Genomic DNA, 22713 nt, shown 5'->3' on the forward strand with positions numbered 1-22713 from the left:
CCCAGTCCAGAAATGAATGTTTCTGCTCATTTTGGGCCTCCTCTAGGAAGCGCTGGTTCTCCGTTTCATGAGCGGTGGATCCCATTTGCGCAACGGAATCAGCAAACCCACGGCTTGCGGAAGGGAATTGGCAGGGCTCAAAAGGACCAGCAGGGGCGCAAGCACCCCACTGGATACTGCCCGAAGGAATTAAGCTTGATAGATGGGAACATCTTTGGGTCTCAAAGCAGATCCAGCCTCAGATTTAGACAGATATACCTCTTCTACTAATTTATATGATTAAGATTAATCTATTCATAACATAGTATGTACACTTGTATACTGCGTTGCTTGTGGGAAATAAACCTGCACTGTCTGATCCACGTCTTGTATTAATAAGGCTCTCTTCTTTGCTCCACGCACATGACTTTACAGTGCAATCCTATTCATGCCTACTCAAAAGTAAGTTCCGTTGTTTTTGATGGAGCTTGCTCCCAGTTAATATGTATGAGATTACAGCCTTATACGTGAGATCTGGAAATCTGTTAATAGAATATCATGAAGCAAGAACAAGCGAAACCATATTTGGAGAATTTGAGGCCAGAACTACATGTTACATCCACTGTGTGGCTGTCACTGCAAGAAGAAGCCCCGTATCTCCTCCTTTTTATTTTCATATTAACGTTGAGTAAGGCAAAGTGCGTGACGTGGCATTGTTGCAACTGCGAGTTTCCCCAACTCGGCTCTCCTTCATTGGCTGCTGTTTGTGGGGACTAGCACAATGACATCTTATCACACACCTTGCCTTACTGAATATTAATAGCAAAGTGAGTCAAAATGAAAAAAGCAAAATATTAATTGCAGCTGGAACTATATGTTATTGCTTGCTGCATGAGCTAAAACCGGAGCTGTCTTCTCCTGAATGAAAAAAAAAACACCCTGAGGACAGAATTTGGAGCAATAGAAATACTTGTTACAATTCTAGAATAATTTTGGTTACATGTAGTTTATCTTTGTCCCCTGCAATATGCTGGTTCTCTCTTTGATGGCACTCAGCCTTGAATTCTGATAGTCCATAAAAGTAGAGAGCTTGGACCCAAAGTAGCAGAAGGGTGCTTCCAATTACATAAAGAGACTTGCCTGCTTTCCTCCATAAGCCCCTGTCAAATGTTGGGGAACCTTTGGAAGAATCAGCAAAATCCCTCCCTCCAGCATACATAGAACATTAGGTTGGATCCAAGCCAATCCACTGTTGATACTTACACACTTTTTCGTCCTTCTGGTAAAAGGCAGCCTCAGGAACGTTGTTTTGGTACTGGGCTACTGCCATAAAGGTGACAGTGAAGACAATAAATATGCTAAAGGTAAGGATTAATTCCTTTTATCATTTAGTAGAATACTGCAACCCCTATAAAATATTTCACTTTTAAAGGTATTTGTGAAGATTTTATGAGATTATCCAATGGTAACATTTTCACTGCTGTTTTGTTCTGTCTTCTGTGTCTGTAGACCCTTGTCAGATCCATGTTGCACAATGTCATTAATACACAATGGAATGTTATCTTACAGCTACTTCCAATGTATTGAATGAAATCTTTGTAAAGAGTATTTCCATTTGTCCAGTTCTTAATGTGTTATATAACATGCTAACTGACATTTAACTGACTAAATCCCATTTAGTTCCATGGGACTTATTTTCAGGGAAAAGTGTATAGGATTACAGCCTACAGCTTTACTTGCAGATTAAATATCCCCCTCCCCTTCGATTACCTATTATCTTCACCAGTGAAGGACTAAGGTCCAGTTAAGATGTAATGTGAAACCATGGTACCTTTAAACCTTGGACTGTTCCTCCTTTTGTGGAGATGGTGGTGGGGAAGGAGACACAAAGCTTCCACTTTCACTTCTAAGCTAACCACAGTTCCCTTTAATGTCTCAATTCAAGGAACTGTGCGTTGTTTAAAAAACTATGGAACCACAGTGTGATCTTGGCTTGTTCTCTTTAACTATAGTTTAAACAAACCACAGTCCCCTGTGTTCAGATGCCACAGGAAATTATCAGTAAAACACATGAAAGTGACCCAGGCAAGAAATAGACTCACCCATCCCTACTCTCAGGTCTCTGGCAGAGTTCTTCCCCAGCCAACCTGTCTGGGACCTTCTGCATCCAAACCAGTGTTGTGTGTTTTGTTTGTTTATTTAAAGCATTTATACCCCGCTCTTCAGCCAAAAGGGCTTCCAGAATGGCTTAGGTAGGATCAAGAAAAACAAAACAGGCCCTCCCTGCAGGCTCACAGTCTACGTAAGCTGACACAAAAGATGGGGAGGGAAGAGGGGGGAAAGCCAACTCCGGCACCAATTCTGAAAGTTAAGTAGTCACTCTTACAATGACTTGCCAGAATAGAAACTGTCCAGGGAGAGGAGGAGCCAGCTGGTCTCTCAGCAGAGCCGATGGAATGGCCCCGCTTCCCATCTCATCCTCTGCTGCAGCTTGTTGGAATGGCTGCTGTCAGGTGACCACTCAGCTGTGGGCCTCCCCTGAAAAGACGCATTCCCATCCTGTGCTCAGGAGACGTCCATCATGGGTTCACGCCTCCCACTGCCCAGGACAGGCAAGGAACATGTGACCAAGTTTTTAGCCTTGGGCCTGGCCTCTCTGGCTCCTCCCAGCCAGTTCGTTCCTTGCCTCTGCCCTGGACAGAGCTTGTCCTCAACAACCTCCTTTTCCAGGCCTTGATTTACTTTTCAATCTTTGTTCTACCTCTCCCTTAACAAACTTTTATTTTTTTTTCTAGTTTAGTCTTCTTTCTCTTTTAAAAACAAACAGAAAAGAAAAGGTTTTGCTTACCTTTTTCTGGCTCTTCTGCCTTTTAACCACAAGATGGCATCGCCTACCAAGAAGAGCACCAAACCTGGTAAGAAAAAAGAAAAGGCGCCTTCCCTAAGGCATATGACAGTTGTCCGCAGTCCAGCTGTTGATCGCAAGACACCATCCTTGTGGAGCTGACAGTTGCTCCTGGCTGGAGTTTACGAGAGGGCCAGTAGTGTCCAGGCATAGCCTACGTGGGTGCCCCACTGTTGCTATAGCAACCACAGCTCTTCTAACACAAGCAGAATGGAGCGGAGTCCTTGTGGAACTGGATGATGCGAGATCTCACGCACTCTCCATAGTTCCTGCCTTGGAAGAGGCCGACCCAGATGTCAACCCAGAGGAGTTTGTGAGGGCACATAAGCACTCCTTGGGCCCTGGGAGCGGGAGGATGCTGGGACGCGCCCATTGTTTCCCCAGCAAAAACCAGTTTCATTTTCCCAGGATTGTGCAGCCTGCATTTTGCAAACACAGCCTTTTCCAAGGGATAATAGGAAGGCGCAGAAACCCCCAGGCGCCCCCTCCTGTCCCACAGGAGATTCAGCTGAGCAACAGCCCCTCCCTCGCCAGGACAGGCCACTAGAAGGGAATTGGCTCAGCTCTCAGATCAGCAAAGGGGATACAAAAAAACGCAGGGAAAGGACTCCTTCCTCCAGGTCTTCTTCTCCTTCCCCACAGCCAAAGAAAAAACAAAGGGGGCGCTTCAGGCCAAGCACTCCAAGATACCTAATAAAACTAAATTGCCCACATCTTCTGCTGAATCAGCTCCTGATTCTCCAGCCCCTTGCCTCATGGTCAAGGGAAAACATGTTAAAGGGAATCTCGCCTGGGCACCCTTCTGACTCGGATTCTCTTGTTTTGCTAGATGAATGGTCAGATCCTGGGACAGTGGATGAACCTTCCAGTGTAAGATTATTTAACAGTGATGATTTTCTTCCTATTCTATCCAAAGCTATGGCTTCGCAGGAACGTTAATTCTTCTCAGGAAACAACCAAGTTTCCAGAAGTGAAGGATTATTCCCGAACCCTAAGCCAGCTAACTGTGAGATACCTTTTCCTTCCTCCTTTGAAAAATTGGTTAAAGCTGAATGGAAGGCCCCCTGCCAGGCCAAAAGGAGCTTTAGCATAGCTTGAAAATTTTACTGCTTACCATAGCCAATTCTGGAAGATTCCAAGGTTCCTTTAATTGATGCTCCAGCGGCAGCCTTACTTTCAGGAACAGTAAATCCTAAGGAAGGGGCCCCCCCTCAAGGATCCTAGTGAAAATCGTATTGAAAAGACCTCATGAAGCTACAGTTTTCGCTCTCCATGCTTCCTGTACAGCTTCTTCTTTTTCTTGAGCCACTCTCCTGTGGGTTGAAGATATTACCAACAATAAAGAGCTGGGTAGTTTTCCCTTGCTTAGGAGTCTTTCTCAATTATACGCGACATACACCTTCATTTCAGATGCCACACAGGATTCCATGATTTTTGCTGCACATCACATTGCATCAGCCACAGTGGCAAGACATTCACTGTGGCTGAAACACTGGAACATGGATGCTTATTCCAAAGGAAACCTAAGCACGGTTCCTATCCCAGGAACACACCTCTTTGGAGAGGAAGCCCTCTAAAAGGTTTTAGTGGAAACCAAAGCTAAGAAGAGGGATGAGAGGAGGTTCTCTAACCAAGCTCCCTTCTCCTCATCTTCTCCTTTTCATTCCTTCAGATCTCCATTCAGTTTATCCTTTTGGCCATGCAGTTATAAGTTCACCAAGCCCACATGGTCCAGAACCAGGTTCCAAACTAGATCTCAGACCTCCAACCACGGAAGGTCAGGCCCGCCCCAGTCCTCCAAAGCTCCTCACCAACAATTCTGACTCTCTTTTTGCACATGTGGAAGAAGGCTAAAACACTTCTTTCACACATGGGAACTGGACACCTGGACTCTCAACATTATTCAACATGACTATTTCCTGGAGTTTCACTCCACTCCCAGGAACAGGTTTCTTCCCTCCCCACTTTCCAGGTCTGTTCACAGACAACAACTGTTGCTAGCAGAAATTGCCCACCTCCAAGAGATAGGGGCAATAGAAGCTGTCCTACCTCCCGAGTACTTCCAGGTGGTATACTCCCTTCTCTTTCTGGTCCCCAAGAAGGGAGGGTCTTCCTGGCGTGCCATACTGGATCTGAAACACCACAGCAGGTTTGTGGCATACCGCAAATTCAGGATGGAGACCTTCCAGCCTATCAAGGAGGCTCTAAAGCAGGGGGATTACCTTTAATCCATAGACTTTACAGAGGCTTATCTCCATGTTCCCATTGCTGCACAACACTGGAGATTTCTCCACTTCTTCTATAAGGGGCATCATTTTCAGTATAGGACAATGCCTTTTGCCCTGGCATCAGCGCCAAGAGCCTTTTCCAAGCTAATGGGAGCAGTAGTAGCCCACTTCAGACTCAAGGCCATTCACATTTATCCTTATCTAGATTACCTTCTTTGAAGGTCTCCATCACTGTCAAAGGCCCACGCAGATCTACAGATCACTCTGTCTTGTCTCCAAGACCATGGGTTCTTGATAAACGTCCAAAAGAGCCACCTCCAACCCTCCTGATCACTCATCCACCCTGGGGGCGGACACCTCCAAAGGAATAATCTCCCTGGCCCCAGACAGGTTACTGAAGATGCACCAGGTAGTGCAGTCCCTCCTTCTAGCTTGCTCAGCAGATGTCACGTTCCTTGCTCAAGTGCAGGGTCTCATAATATCCTGCTTAGGGATCATCCCATGGGCCAAGTTACATTCCAGACCCTTGCAGTGTCTGCTTCTCCCCTTTCAGTCTGAAATAATCCACAGATGCCACATCGAAAGTCATTCTGCCACAATCAGTCAGAACTTCTCTCCTCTGGTGGAGAACACAACACAACATAGCAAAGTTCACACCCATCCAGGAACTCCATCGCACCATTGTGACCACAGATGCCAGCCTGGAGGGTTGGGTTGCTCACTGCCAGGGCCACCCCATTCAGGGGATCTGGTCTCCCGAGGTGAAACACCACAGTATCAACTGGCTGGAATTACGAGCAATCCACCTTGCCATCAAACACTTTGTCCAGCTCACAGGCCCTGTCCATTTCCTAGTCAGAGCAGACAGCACCACAGCACTAGCCCACATTAATCATCAAGGAGGAACGAAATCCAAATCTCTTCACAAGGAGAGCTCTTCCTTCCTCCACTGGGCAGAACACAACATCCTGTCCGTTACTGCACAGCACATCCAGGGGACCCTCAACAGGGAAGCTGATTTTCTCAGTCGACGACAACTGGGCTAGTGGACTCTCAATCCAACAGTTTTTCAGTGTCTTTATCATCACTTCAGCCCATCCCTGGTGGACCTATTTGCCTCAACAATCAACTACCTCGCTTCTTCTCCAGACATTTTGCTCGAAGAGTAAACTCCCTAAACCTGCACATGTCACAGTGCACTCCACCAGGGCTGCAGCTGCCTCAGTGGCTTTTTCCGCTGGCACCCCCTTAGCAGAGATCTGTAGGGCAGCCACGTGGCCCTCACCATACGTTTGTAAGGCATTATAGGATGGAGAAATATGCTTCTGCTGAAGCAGCCTTCAGATATAGAGTGTTACAGCAGGTATTACCTCAACCCTAAGGTCAGCTTGATTTGGGACCCGCCCTACGGGAACAGTAGGTTTTGTTCATCCCATGATGGATGCCTCCTTTGCACCGGATGGGAATGGAAAGTTAGGTAATTATCGTGAAGTTCTATTCTGATTCGATGCACAGGAGACATCTATACCTCACCCTCTGGGCTGACCACCCCACTGATATTAGCATTTCTTACCATTTTTCTTATTGTTGTTCAGTCGTTCAGTCGTGTCCGACTCTTCGTGACCCCATGGACCATAGCACGCCAGGCCTTCCTGTCCTCTGTTCTCTCCCGGAGCGTGCTCAAGTTCATATTCATTGCATCGGTGATGCTATCTAGCCATCTCATCCTCTACCGTCCCCTTCTCCTTTTGCCTTCCACCTTTCCCAGCATCAGGGTCTTTTCCAGGGAGTTTTCTCTTCGCATTAGATTTTTCTTATGGAGTGTGCCAATACCCAGAGAGGAGGTTTTCTCTTTTTCCGTTTTACCGTCTGTTTTTTGAATTACTACATTAACGGCTCCTCAATAGCTACTCAGGCCAAATGCTCAGCTAGAAAAGAACTGGCTGGGAGGAGCCACAGAGGCCAGAGCCAAGGCAAAAAAAAGCTTGGTCACATGTTCCGTGCCTACCCTGGGCAGTGGGAGGAGTTAACCTATGATGGATGTCTCCTCCGCACCGAATTGGAATGGAACTTCACGGTGAGTACCCAGCTTTCCGTTCTGTCTGATTACAGTCTGGGGACTTTTGTAACATGAGGCCACCATGACAGCCTTTTTACTTATAGATACCACAGAACTCTAAGAATAATTCTTGCATGTGGGCCTCATGTATGCCAGATGTGATTTTTTTTTAAAGAAGCTTGGAGAGAACTTTTCCCACCTGGATCTGCTGCTGTCATGTCTACTTGCCCCCCCCCCCTTAATTACATCTCTCTCACTCAATCCTTTAAACAATGTGCTGCTTATTAAATATCTGTTTTATCGTTCTTGCGCTCCTGTTTCTAATAATAATTCACATGAAAAATGCCACAGATATTTTTTCTGTTTAATATTCTAAGCCATCTCCCCCACCCACGATTTGTTCACAGGAATACCATCGTGTGTGTCTGTATGGGACATTAATCTGCCACATGAAGTGCAAAACCTAAAGAAACATATTGAGATAAGACGAGAGTTAGCAGAAAAAATGAAGAATTTTTCTTTGGATTAGCTGGCATTATGGCAAGGCATCCTTTTAAAGAGCTGGATACTTATTTCAAGGGACTTGAATGAGGGTTCAGTTCTAGCTCAATGGAAATGTGCAGCAGAAATGCTTGTCAGAAGATACTACAATTTCTTTGGTTTAAAATATGAAGAATATTTGGGCAGAGCAGTGTTACAATTTTCCAGGGCCACAAATTATCAGAAAAAAACAAACTGTAATATTGAAGCTGGAACCCCTTTCATCTGGGTTCTGATGTCATTTATAGCACTCCAGGTTTAGAGTAATTTCACTGTCCCATTTTTATACTGTATTTATGTATGTATGTATGTATAATTCATTTATGTTTTGTATGCATTGTAACTTTTTTGAAGTGTTATTGTGATATTAACGAAGACGTATGCTGGAGCTGATCAGCTATTTAAATGCAAGAAGTCAGATAGGTCATGTCTTCTATTTTTTTTGTAAAAAAGAACTACTAACATATATGTACAGTATTACTCATTTACATATATGAAAGCAACATTCTGAGTCCTATTGTAAATGTAATAGTTAATGCCAATATGTTTGCTTGCTGTTTCTGCTGCTATCATTCAGTCAGATATGAGGTACCCGCTGTATAATCCTTCAACAGAACTTTGCTAGCTGCTTTTCCAAATATATACTGTTTTAAGCACTTTAGATTTTTGTGACGGCAATCATGACTTGGTAACCACCAGTAACTTCACTCTCTGTTGCATACCACTAGCATATCCTTATTGGACTACTCTTTTCCCTTTCCACATTTCCCACTGCCAAACTTTTATTTAATCCTGATGTTCACATAACCAGGGAGCTGTTCTAACATGCTCTATCACACTCATGCTCATACCATATGCCTTTTCCCTGTAACAGCCTAGAATTACACAGAGAATCAACCACTTTGATTTCAGTGCTATAGCCTGAAGGGCAAGGTGTTCCCATAGGATGTCTTGCACACTGAAACAACCCTCCTCTCCAAAGAAAATAATGGTTTACTGTGGAAATGCTGAAGAAGAACCGTTGTGTGTTTTTGTGTATCTGTAATATAGTAGCTGTATGATTGCAGTTTCATGATTGTGAAGCTCTGCTTTAGCACATTCTTCTTGCTCTGCTATAAATGTTCTATTTATATGGGAATTTATAATTTAAAAACTGTACATGGCTATTATGTAAAAAAAAAATAAACATTTTTATATCTTTCACACAAAACTGTTCATTCTGTAAATCATTTGGGACATAATCTTTACAGTTACAAAGTGTTTGTTTTATCGTATTATGCTTGAGAATTTTAAACTGAGTGGAATGTGCTGTTGAAATCAAAATGTTCTCAGTAACTCTGATTACTGAGATAATGTATGTGTACTTATGTAGAACTTTGAACACCCATTAAACTTTTATTAATAATATCTTTGCAATCTATATGGCCATCAGCTTTTTCATAGAAGAAAGTAGAGTATTTGATACAGAGGCTAGAAGACAGGGGCAGCTGTAACGAGGATATTAACATAGTCTAATTTGAATGGACACAATTGCTGCTTATTCTATTTTTCTTTAAATTTTATTAATTTTCCAAATACAAAGACAAATCTAGCATCAAACAAAACAAGAAAGAAAAAATATTCCATCAAGATTAAGTTTAGTTATTTCCCCTTTACATGCAAAAATATGCATGGGATCTATTGGCTACTTGGAGATTTTCTTTGTAGTTTTTAAGAGCAAATCATATTTAATATCTTTTCCATGATCTGAGGAAAGATGCTTCTCCTATTTTTGAGATGCAAGCTTTGGACTAGAAATTCTACTGGAAACAAATAAGAGTTTGTTCCAGAAGAACGACATTGCATACCTCTATAATCCTTATCAAAAGAGTACTTGAAGAAGTCATAAACACTTAGGCAGTTACATTATTCCTCATTGGTAGTTTCATATATCCACTATACGATCTAGAGTCAATCTTCACGTAAAAGCATAGAGATGCATTTTCAGGTTTCTCCATTTTTTCCTGTAATCAGCTTTGGTCCGTCAGTGGCACACGAAACAAGAAAAGCAGAGTATGCGCTACTTAAAACCCAGCTTTTCTTGCCTCATGTGCCGCTCACAGGCCAAAGCCAATTTCATCATAAAGAACATCAACCCCATAGGTGCTGTTCAGTGAATGAGCGAGTTGTTCCCCCACCCCTGTCAACTGTCCCCTGCTCAGGGAGGTTGGGAAAGATGGGGGATCTGGTCAATCTTTATAAATCCCCTGCTTGAGACTGCACGGGAGCTAGATTTATTTCTTACTCGGGAGCAAAACGTACTTCTGATTAAACACATATTGCAGGGGGGGCAGCTTCACAAAGACTCTCAGACTTCTTACTGGGGGGAGTGAAACTTCCTTTTGAGTAAACATGCCCATGGCGCTTCTGGACACAGGCTTCCTTTCCCACTTTTTTCTCCTGTTCACCAGACCACGCGAGTTAGCCTTTTGCCTTCCTAAATACTAGCCTCTGATTAAGTCATTCCCAATCACATCGACAGTTCCTTCATCCACAACCCTTCAATGGTGCTGTTTTGCCCCTTGACAGACTGCATTAATCTTCATTCAGAAATACTAGTGCCCCCGGTTCTTTCAGTCACAGCCACTGTGTTTTGCCCCTTTGACAGAGCATGTTCAGAGGATCCAGAAATCCTAGCCAGTTTCCCCTGTTGTGTGTGTGATTTTCCTGCTTGTGTGTGTGTGGGGGGAGGCTTTCCTGCAGAAACAAGACTGGGGCAGTGAAAGCAGAGGCGGCGGCGGCTGCAGTCCTACTACTAATGATGATTATAACAGACCCTGCTGTGGCAGCACCCCTAAGCCCAGGTGAAGTAAGGTTCAGTTTTTCCCATCCCTGCTTCCAAGTAAGCATGGTTACCCAGTGCTCAATAAATGAATATTTAAAGGGAGAGGCAACAACTGAGCAGTTTTAAGAAAGAGGGCTGGCAAAGGAATTCTCCCAGCCCCTCTGCTCCTGTAGGCAAAGTGCAATGGAGAGCAATGAGTTACTTCTGGGCGGACATTTAGCCCTCAGCTCTCCCTACACCCTTGCCCCATGTGACTTTCCCTTCTTCCAATCAGCAGCTGCTGTGACAGGAAAAAAGTCACGAAATTAGTATGAAAAAAAATGGATTTAAGGCAAGAAATGCCACACTAGCTACATGCGTCATCTGACACTGTCGACTTGGGGGCGGAGTAGAACTGGAGGAAAAGCCGCATGGAAATACCCCCTAGCAAATGATAGCGCTTTCTTGTCACGGAGTTCAGTTGGTTTACGCATTTGATCCATTTGTGGGGGATTTTGGATGACAAAAGGGTAGCCCCTACTTAAACCATGAGGGGAATTGACACTTGGTAGTTCAGTTTGTAGTTCAGTGTCTCTCAGCAGCAGAGCAATCTGCTTTGACCTTGCCGATGGTGTTTTCTGCTTGTGCTTTCCTCTGGGCAGTTCTCAGAGGAGGCAGCCATACTTCTCACCTCGCTGTTGGCCACATTTCACAAAAGGATGCAACGGTTGCATTTTAACTATTCCCAGTAAACTCTGCTTGTGTGCGCAAACGTTCCATGTATGTTCTTTGGATTCTGCTCTCAGTGTTTCACACTAGTTACATTTTAAGGCATTTCTGTAAAAGAAGCACAGATACAGTGGTATTATACTAAGGAAAGTAAAAGATACATTTATATTTCGCATTGGTGACTTGCATGGCACCATTGCACATTCCTAAAATCTTTAACTGTTCCCATAGTTAGGCAAGCTATGAATAGAGAGGCACACTCAGTTCCCAAATGCATAGGCGAGTGGAAGAGAACAGCACGGAAACGCCCTGACCTTTAGTGCAGTGAGAACCCTGTGGACAGAACCACCCAGCCAAGATGTCCCTCTCTCACCTTGCCTTCTCTTGCCAAATCCATTGCTGTTCATTTCAAGCTTGCTCGGATCCTTCTGCAGCACCTTATCTTCATCTCTGTCGCCATGGCTCCTATTCCTCTTTAATCTCTCTCATCCAGCCTCCTTGGCTCTTTCCTAGGCTCCACAACACCAGTCTTATGACCCATTCCCGCTGTCCCTGATCTATGGCATGCCATAGGAACAGGGGACTGAGAAGTACTGGAGGATGCCTCTTTCACAGGTCTGCGTGTGTGCCTATTCGTTCAGTCTGCTGTCCAGGTGCTGTTGATAGGCAACTGTTCTCATTGTTTTTTTAATCTTCAGACTGGAGTTGGTCAGGCCAGCCCTTCAGAGGACAGTCCTCTGTAATAAAGGGCACATGGCCACTTTGAAGCAATCAAGACTACCTGTAAATGGCTTGCCTAAAAACCTAAAAAAGGTTTTAGAGGGGCATAGCTCAGTGGGTATAGCACATGCTTTGAATACAGTTGGTCCTAGGTTCAATTCCAGGCATCTCCAGCTAAAGAGATCTTGGGTTGTGGGCCTGGAAACGATCTCTGCTGACATTTGTGAGAAACACTGGGGCTGTTTGCACATAATGTTAAGCCATCATGAGTTAATTTCCCTGTGAGTCTTAACGGATCATGCTGGCCACCATTTTGAACATGCAAGTGTCGGCAGTGCACTTGTAGCTTGCCATGTTGTGCGAACCCGGCATTGTGAGTTGTTTGAGGAGGTAGACAACCCATAGCTTGTTTTAGGGGTGCCCACAGGTACCATGCAAAAAGGGCGCCATGGGCACCCAGTATGACATGACAGCCCCCGCAGATAAATAAAGCCATGCTGGGCTGTTGTGTCATGCAAACTGGGTCATTGTCTATCAAAGTTGACTCTACTGGAGTAGATGGACCATTGGACCAATTCATTATAAGTGAGCTTCATGCGCTCATGCAGAGTGTTCAGTACCAGGTTTTAGAATGTTCTCCCCTGGCAAGGACGAGTTCCAGAAAGTGGCAGACCCATATTTTTGACATTTCTTGAGTTGTAATGTATTTATTGATTGCATTTCCTAGAGTTTTGATGCTCAGATAATGGCCAGAGTCAAGACACATTGTGGCAAAGGCGTTTCACCAGCTTGGGACAGGACAATGACAAATCAGAAGCAGCTGTGCATTTCTTGAGTCAGTCCTAAGAAAACAGCACCAGCCTTGCAGGTTCTGGTTGAGGCTGAAGCTAACCCATTTTGCTCTAGGCAGATTAGCTATTTGCGCAGCGAACTGTCTCATGGGTTTTAGCCTATCAGAGGAATGAGAAGAGCAAGGTGGAGGGAGTGTTCGCTTATAAAAAGCCAAATGAAGATGCAAAGATCACAGTCTTGTGTGTAAGTGGCATCCACCTTTGTTCCTTAGTGACCACTATGACGTGGCCAGTGTTGTACCTAGTTCTGGTTGTCAGTGTGTAAGGAAATTTAATGTAGGCTTATTTTTGTGATACTTTCAACAACTTGGGAGGGCTCACTATTTGCGGGGTATTTTTCCTTCAAAATTATAAAGCAGATTGTAGGATAATACCAGGCAAACATGTTGCATTTTCTTGCCAATTGTCATACGCAACTCGCGAGAGATCCAGCAGGCTTGGAGAGGCTCAGTGTAGAATACGTAGGCAAAATTTGCTCTTTTGCGATAAGCACAGCCTGTGCTTTTGGCATATCATGTCTCAACTGACTTTAAAAAGGTTTCTGCTGGCATGCAAAACCAGGGTTTGTGCTCATCATAAACCATTCACATGACCAGTGGAACGCATGGGTGTTTTAAGGCCAGCTTGAGACCAAGCTAATTCTCCACTAGTGCAAGGGCTACATCAGTGGTGGGGAACCTGTGGCCCTTCAGATGTTGTTGGAGTACAACTCCCATCACCCCTGACCATTGGCCATACTGGATGGGGCTGATGGGAGTTGGAGTCCAACAACATCTGGAGGGTCAAAGGTTCCCCATCCTTAGACTACATGTTAGCTGGTTCATTAGCTCTGAATTATTCCTGTAAGTTGCCAAGTATCCTGACCTAGCCCATTTGTATGTGGGTTTGGGAGAGGGCAAACAGGACATTGTCTAGAACTAGTTCTAGACAACCAGTGGCTCCATATGGGGATGTGCAGTCAGACCAAAAGAGTAATCCAGTCAGGGGATGAGCATCACAAATGATCATGTGCATTCTGATGTGCATCTCCAGCTACACTGTCTGCATGTGGAGAACCCTATTTCCCATGTCCCTTGCAGGGTATAAATTCAATTCAGGGGGAACTGAAATGCAAAAAAAGTACAGACAGTGATTGTTACTTTAACAGTTGGCATTCACAAAAGTTGTTGGCTGATAACACAAACATCATTGCAATGGTGAGCTGATTAACATATGTAGTGTGATTTAAAAACAACAACCCTTTCTTCTTATTCAAACCAGAAGAAATAAATCTGAATCTCTTGATGAACTGAACATCAGCAATTTCACCTTGGTATCTGTCTTTGAAATTCCTGTGTTCAGGAATGGCCACTTTAATATGGTTTTATACAGTTATAGCAAGCACGGCTCTTGCAGAAATGTTCCTTCAGTCCTATGAAGCCGCTGATATTATGCTAATGAACTTGTAGAATATGATAGAGTTGGCTGTAGGACTGCTGCAAGAAGATCAAATAAGACTTTTTGTACGTTTGGAAAGAGTGTAGGTAAGCCAGTGGTTAATTTTTAAAAGAATGGTGCTGCAGCTAAAGTTAACTTCAAAGCGACAGCCTTCCAATCTGGAAGCACATTTGCAAGATGTGCAAGAGGGTGGGTTATCGTTCTTTTCATCCTTTTATTTATGCTACAGCAAAATTTCAGTACTTCCAGCTCTCCCCTCCCTGCCACCTCCGCACAGCAGCACCTCTTCTTCTTCCACTGGTTGGATTTCCAGCTACTCTGTTGTGCTATTGTGCCTTGAGGGACATAGATTGGTTCACTGACTTGAGCCATCTAGATGATAAGACTATTTTACTAAATATTTTGGTGGAATTGAAGTGCCTCTGAGAACTCTGTATTATTTCATGCACCCCACTACCACAACTGGTAGAATATTCTTCAGGGCAGCCCTCCATAAATACTGGTAAATAATCAACATGTAAGTTAGACATTCATGGTTTCTGTTTGTAGCATGCCTAGTCTGGATGATCTAGCTACCATATCCCTTTGCATAAAACCTGCTTCTTCAAGGCTGAACAGAAAACCTTCCCAGTACCATTTTGAAAGCCAGAGGTTTGGGTGTGTTTCTTTCTATTAGAAACACCGAGAAATCAAATAAAAATAAATAAATAGAATAATAGATTAGAAGCTAATTTCCCTCCCCATGCCCTTTTATTTCCGTAGCATTCATCAATGCTGGTATTGCTGATCACTCGGAAAGTGACGAGACTAATGAAAATGGTATGATGAAATTATTGGGTAAGAGCCTTGGTATTACCCTCCTCTTCCTAAAGTCCCCCTCCCCAATTCAACACCAGTTGCGGGGCAACTTGGGCAGGAGGGTCCTGTTGCACTCATGTCCTGCTTGTAGATTTCCTGTGGGCATCTAGTTGGCCACTGTGTGAACAGAATGCTGGACTAGATGGACCCTTGGTCTGATCCAGCATGGCTCTTCTTATGTTCTTATGTTTTTAATGTCAACACCCTGAATTATACCCCTTTGTTAACTCTGTTGGTACTAAGCTTGTTATTTCAGTGAATCCACATTGTTTAGACAGACTATTAGATTTTGGATGTACACTGTTATATTAAGTTTTACATTCCTAAAAATTACATTATTTTGTAAATAAGAATTACAGGCGGCAATCATGCATAGAGTTCAAGTGCTATATCCCACTTTGGTCAGTAGGGCTTAAGGCCTGGGTGGTCAGTGTGCCTAGGATTCCAGTCTTAAGTCCTATTGGGAGCAAGTTCTATTGAACTCAGTAATACTAACTTCTGAGTAAACATACATAGGCTGGGACTGATCTAACTGAGTGCAGGATTACAGCCAAAGAGATGTGATATGCTTTTCCTAGCTTGCATGTGTCAACATCTGTTTTAAAAGCTTTTACTTTCAGCACTCCTACTGTCCATATTTCGCCCTGAATTCATATTGTCCTTCATTCCAAAAATTGCTGTAGAATCCCCCTCCAGGACCCAGGGCTTGTGCTGATACAGTTTCACTCCCTGTCAGCGTTGACCCTAGACTGAGTGGTTTCCAGATATGGAGGATATTTAGCCTCATCTCTGTTTGTACACCTTACAGATACCTTTTATTTATTGCATTTGTACTCCATTTCATAACTTTGATACACAGAATCATAGAATCGTAGGGTTGGAAGGGGCCCACAACGCCATCGAGTCCAGCCCCCTGCTCAATGCAGGAATCAAGGTCAGAGCACCCCTGACAGGTGGTTGTCCAGCCTCGTCTTGAACGCCTCCAGCGTAGCAGAGGCCACCACCTCCCTAGGTCATTGGTTCCATAGCCGTATTGCTCTAACAGTCAGGAAGTTTTTCCTGATGTTCAGCCGGAATCTGGCTTCCTGTAACTTGAGCCCATTATTCCGTGTCCTGCACTCTGGGATGATCGAGAAGAGATCCTGGCCTTCCTCTCTGTGACAACCTTTCAAGGAATTGAACAGCGCTCTCATATCTCCCCTCAGTCTTCTCTTCTCAAGGCTAAACATGCCCAGTTCTTTCAGACTCTCTTCATAGGGCTTTGTTTCCAGTCCCCTGATCATCTTTGTTTGCCTCCTCTGAACCCTCTCCAGTTTGTCTGCATCCTTCTTCAAGTGCAGAGCCCAGAACTGGACATAGTACTCCAGGTGAGGCCTAACCAGTGCTGAGTAGGGGGGAACTAGTATTTCCCGGGATTTGGAAGCTATGCTTCTATTAATGCAGCCCAAAAGAGCATTGGCCTTTTTTGCAGCCACATCACATTATTGGCTCATATTCAGCTTGTGATCGACAACAATTCCAAGATCCTTCTCGCTTGTAGTGTTGTTGAGCCACGTATCCCCCATCTTGTAACTGTGCCTTTGGTTTCTTTCTCCTAGGTGCAGAACTTGGCATTTATCCCTATTAAATGTCATTCTGTTGTTTTCTGCCCAGCGCTCCAGTCTATCCAGATCACTTTGAATGTTGTTTCTGTCTTCCAAAGTATGAGCTATCCCGCCCAATTTTGTGTCATCTGCCAATTTGATCAGCATTCCCTGCACCTCCTCCTCCAAGTCATTAATACAAATGTGGAAGAGCACTGGGCCCAGGACTGAGCCTTGCGGTACCCCACTCGTTACCTCTCCCCAGTTTGAGAAGGACCCACTGATAAGCACTCTTTGAGTCTGATTCTGTAGCCAACTGTGGATCCACCGGATCGTTGTTTCATCTAGCCCACTTTGAGCTAGTTTGCTCATCAGCCAGATGAACTGGGATATCATGGGGCACTTTGTCGAAAGCTTTGCTGAAGTCAAGGTATATTATGTCCACAGCATTCCCACAGTCCACAAGGGAGGTGACTTGATCAAAAAATGAGATCAGATTCGTCTGGCAGGACTTGTTCTTGACAAATCCATGTTGGCTTTGAGTAATCACTGCATTGTTTTCAAGGTGCTTACAGATGGATTGCTTGATCATCTGCTCCAGAATTTTCCCAGGGATTGATGTCAGACTGACTGGTCTGTAGTTCCCAGGTTCCTCCTTTTTACCCTTTTTGAAGGTAGGGACAACATTAGCCCTCCTCCAGTCATCTGGCACTTCCCCCGTCCTCCATGATTTCTCAAAGATGATAGACAGTGGTTCTGATAGTTCTTCTGCCAGTTCCTTTATTACTCTAGGGTGCAGTTCATCTGTCCCAGGAGATTTGAACTCATTCAAAGTAATTAGGTGTTCCTTTGAACTCATTCAAAGTAATTAGGTGTTCCATAATTTGCATCCCTATAAGACAGGGGTGCAGAACCTTAGACCGGGGGGCCAAATTTGGCCCTCTGGGCTTCCTGAGATAGCCATACCCCCTTCCCCTGGCCTCACCCTCTTTCCTTCAACCACTGATCATTTGGGTGGTTTGCCAGCTTTTGTGCAGTTTTTCCCCATTCTAATAGGTTGAAATGCCTCTCCCAAGGCTGAGTTACTTGGTATTTTTGGCCCTGCTCCTTTTGCCTTCAGTCCCACCCACCACTGGAATGCAGCTCCTGAGAGCATCTACAAAATGTTTATTCATTATTACACGTACATCCTGGGGGTTTTTTCCTCTTGCAAGGAATCCAAGGCGGCTTACATAGCCCTCCTCTCCATTTTTCCTCACAACGACCCTGTGGGTTAGTTAGGCTGAGAGTCAGTGATTGGCCCAAAGTCACCCAGCGAGCTTCACGGCCGGGTGGGGACTAGAACCCCTATTTCCCAAGTCCTAGTCCAGCACTCTAGCCGCTGCACAGAAATAGCTTCTGCACCTCTGTAATAAGGCAATAAATGTGCATGCACAGCAGGGCTGACCCAAAACATCTTGCTGTCTGAAGTGGAACAGCAGATTTCGTCATCCCCAGATTGCCCCCATGGCTGGCCAATTGGGGGGCGGGGCATTTGTGTCAGAAAATCCCACAAGTGTCTCTCCCCATCCCTGGCAGTAAAAATATCACAGTAATAAATTTAATAACTATTTGCTGCCGTTTCATGATGCCCCAAATCGGCTGCCTCACTTTGCCCAATGGTAGGGCTGGCCTGGACCTGATAATGACCTGTAAATCTGAATTTATTCTTTCCACACATTAAAACTAAAAATATGAACGCTTTTTACCGCATGTTTCAGTTGCTGAGTGGACTGTTGAGTAGATAGCTGCGTAGTTTGTAATGGGACAGTGAACCCTCAACCTGGTTACGCAGGCAGTCACCTATGACTGAATCCCCTATGCCTTATTTCAGCCCTGCTCACTATGGCTTGTCACAGTCGTCACAATGGAAGCAATTGCTCAGGGAGGTGGGGGGCTCTGCCACACTGGAGGCATTCAAGATGAGGCTGGACAGCAACCTGTCGGGGATGCTCTGACTTGGATTCCTGCATTGAGCAGGGGGTTGGACTCAATGGCCTTGTAGGCCCCTTCCAACCCTACTATTCTATAATTCTGTGATTCTATGATTCTATGACTCCCAAGAAATATAACCAATGAACTTCTTTTACAGTGGGTAACAAAGACAATGAAGACGTTAAAGGTATTTATGTTTTTAATTTACACCAAAATGACCATTAAAGGGAAGAAGTTGTATTGTCACGAAAAGAAAAAAAAATGAAAGAGATTTTAGAAGAAGAAGCAGGTTTACGAAAGTAATATATATTTCACTGAGATTTAGAAAAAGGGGATAATAAAATATAAAACAAGGTCCATTCAAAGGGTGGTGAGATCTACTGGGGACCCAACAAAGCTGCCCTTTTCCCTTTGCACAGAGCACCTGAGAAGGTCAGAGGCAGTGTGACAGAATTGCCTCTTTGCACCCACCACCACTTCCAGGCTAATAGGGCAACGGGGGGACCTTGCCTGAAGGACCCCAAAATATGAACCAATGCCAGCATCACTTGTATTCCCTTTGTATTTGTACATTTAAAAAAAGGAAAATGTATCAGATTTATTGAAGGAAACAACTTTCTTTGGGACAGAGATGACGGAAGAAATGTCTTCTGTACCATTTTGAACATCCTGGGGCATCTGACATTTTCTTGTAAAAAATTTCAAAATCCGCAGAGAAATACCCAGTAATTTACTTGGTTTGTGTATATGTGCGTGTACACACACACACACACACACACCATTAGGATAATCTCTCTATACCTTATGTGTATGTGCATATAGCTACTCCCAGAATTATTTTATTGTTTTCATTAACCAGTTTACACAAAACGAAAATGCACAGTACATGACACTTTTGAGAAAAATAGTCAGCTGTAACTGAATCAAATAAACTATCGGCTTGAAAATAAAACTGACATTAAACCAGGACTTATCTATATTTATATTTTTTTGCGTGAGAGGACTAACCTAAGGATTTGAGGAATAAATTTGTAGTGCCGAAAAGATGAAAATATACTCCTCGGCATGAATCAAAATATAACTAGGAGAGATTTATCGTGGAATATCAAGAAGCCTGAAGAAAACCACATGAACATGTCCTCGTGCATTACAACACATCCTACACATGTCTACTCAGAAGTAGGCCCCACTGAGTTCAGTGGAACTTACTCTCAGCTCAGGTAAGCGTGTATAGGACTGTAGCCTCAATTTGCAGCTATTGCTGCTTTAATATGGCCAGGTATTGTAGGGTTGTTTTTATCTCCCCAAAATCTTGTAATTGGACCAATGCAGTATAGAATCACAGAAGAACTGATTTCTGTTTCTTTGCGATTTCTAATTTGTGCTTATGATTTTTAGGCCCAACTCCTGTAGCACTTCTTATGAATGTTTTCCTCCTTCACAAACCCTATACAGGTGTTCAGCTAATGTAATTACAATCGTGCGGCGTGGGACAGAGGGTGCCCCCACACTGTTCACATACGGGTGGGGATGCTCTCTGTATGAAGTGCCTGCTCTGACCACATTGGTTCCCCCCATAATGTGGAACCCTGTGCAGCAGTCTCCCCACTACTGACAGCTCCTTCAACATGTGGACAACAGTAGAAGGGGACCAACGTGGGCTGTAGCAGGGGTGGGTGGGGCCAGTACCATTGTAATCATGTGACCTGAAGGCCCCAATAGGGCTACAGACCTCTTGTTGAAATACTGGATGTACAGACAGGCATAACCTGGCTCTAAAGATCCCATTGTATTCACCTCAGCAGTACCAGTTGGAGAGAGAGAGAAAAAGGAAAAGATTTTCTCATATAGACTTAGGCCTCAGTGAGGTGGTAAACCTTTGCCTGGGCTGCACCGTTTCCGACTGCAGATGGGGGCTCACTTGATTGGATGCTCACCAGAATGAAGTAAAAGAAAAGAAAAAGAAAATATTTCTTTATAGAAGAAAAATGAACTTTTCTCCCTGATACTTAGGTTTTTATGTGGAGGTTCTGGGGTTCTTTCTGTAGGCAGGAGCATTCCACCATAGCAGCTCCCATCTGAAGTCTGAGATGGTACAGCGCAGACACAGGCTTACAACCTAGGTCCTGGTCTGTAGTCCAAGGCTACAGACCCTGAGGCCGAGGGGGTGGGGGGAGAATCTGGCCATCCCGGGGTCCCCCTGGCCCCACCTCCGTTCTCCTGACCACCGATTGTTTGGTGGTTCCCTGGCTTTTGTGCCGTTTCCCCTGATTCTAAAAGGTTAAAATTGTGAAATATGGATTTCAATTTACCAAGGACCACTCAGTTGATCAGGCTGATAGGTTTGGGATCTTATGAGATGGAGAAGAACATGCATACAACCAATGTAGATGAAAGAAAAAAAAGAGATTTATTGAAAATAAAGGAAATAAGCAAAAGTAGAACCTCCCCAGAGAGTTGCACGCTCTCTGAGGCTGAAGAGGTTACACATCTCTCACGCCCAAACGAGTTTCAGGCTCTCTGAAGCTCAAGACTGAAGAGGTGACATGCCTCTTAGGTACAAACTTAATTACAAAAAAAATCTCAAAGAGTTTCAAGCCCTCTGAATCTTAAGAGGTTGCACGCCTCTTAAGGTAGAAACTTAGTCACCCAAATGTGGTGCATTAAATGACTAACTAACTATACAGTTAGCCCCTGTTTGTTGCTCAGCTCCAGGTCGGTCCAACCGCTGCACATGGCCCACTGAGGCAACGGTGATACCGTGTCAGCCAGGCCCAAGCCCAAGCCTGCTGTCTTATGTCCAAACCAAACAGTGAGTATGACAGAACAAAGATAGCTGCGCCCATATCTAAGCCCTGGACAGTAAAATCCTTTCCCTGAATTTTACCCAACACATACTCACCACAACGCTATCAAGTACTTGGCCAGAGTACTCAATGCGTGTCCCATGGATGGAGGGTACTGTCGGTATGTGCACATACGAATGATCCAGATGCAGCCACGCCCCTCCTGAACAATGGCAGGTTCAGGGGTTTTATACCCTTTTCCCTCGTTGGGGCTCATGAGATCAAAGAGGGGTTGAGTATGTTCTCTGTTGATAATACATCATGTTCCCAGTTCCCATGATTGACAATTGTTGTAGACAGCCAGGCACCTCCTTCCAACTCCCCAACATCTCCATAATCACAAAGTGCCGTCCTTGTTATCAGAACATCTGCAGATACCCCTCTTTTATTGGCCCATGTCCATCTTCTGTAACTGATACTTTGGAAATCTTCAGCACATACCAGAGCACCCTCATCTGGCCCTCCTGCAATAAAACCATTCACTCTCCATTCACACCTCCCCTTCCTGATCTGGGCTAGTCACATGACATGGACTGGTTTAGAACGTTGACCTTTTCGCATTTCATAGTGTTCTGATTCACACTCAGATACAGATTACATCTCAGGATGTTTACAATTCAGGCTTGTGTTCAGGGTCAAACTCTGCATTCTATTTCTTTTCATACCGCATTTGTTACATTGCAGAAGAAAATAAGAGTACATCAGGCGCCAGAAATCCACAAGATTATCTACTATGAGCAGGGAGAGAAGTTATAGATCGAAGCAATCTTTATTGACAAAAATCAAGTAATGGTAGGCTTAAGAAATAAGAGAAATTAATAAAAGCGATAATATAAGATATAAGGGAAATATAAGTAGATATGAGGAGATAAGAGAAATTAATAACAGCGATAACATAAGATATAAGGGAAATATAAGTGGATATGAGGAGACATTAGAAAGACAACTTGAAGAAAAATAGGAAAAATAAAATCACACTGTGATTTTGACTGTGTCAAAATGCCTCTCCAAAGTAGTAAGGAGCAGTAAGAGCTTTAAGCAAAAATATGCTGGCATTTTGGGGATTTCGGCCTTGCCCCTTTTGCCTGCAGCCGAGGCCACCACAGGAATGCCGCCCCTGAGAATTATTCTGAAATGGAATTTGGCCCTCAGGCTGGTAGGCCTTGGAGCATCTCTACACCAGCCTAAAATCCCACATTTA

General features: G+C 44.1%; 1 protein-coding gene across 3 annotated transcripts in view; it reads left to right on the forward strand.

Moving 5' to 3' along the window:
* The window catches only part of LRRK2 (leucine rich repeat kinase 2), a 124311-nt gene extending 115200 nt beyond the window's left edge, over positions 1 to 9111 (forward strand). For all 3 annotated transcript variants that reach the window (XM_084811012.1, XM_084811013.1, XM_084811014.1), the window contains 2 exons: positions 1269 to 1343; positions 7579 to 9111. In XM_084811012.1, coding sequence (XP_084667138.1) covers positions 1269 to 1343; positions 7579 to 7700 — 197 coding nt within the window. In that variant the 3' untranslated portion in view covers positions 7701 to 9111. The remainder of the gene's footprint in view (positions 1 to 1268; positions 1344 to 7578) is intronic.
* The last annotated feature ends 13602 nt before the right edge of the window (positions 9112 to 22713 follow it).

Source organism: Heloderma suspectum, chromosome 7 (assembly GCF_057233095.1).
Source record: "Heloderma suspectum isolate Gila_16-S chromosome 7, 16-S_ref, whole genome shotgun sequence".
NCBI classification, from domain to species: Eukaryota; Metazoa; Chordata; class Lepidosauria; order Squamata; family Helodermatidae; genus Heloderma; species Heloderma suspectum.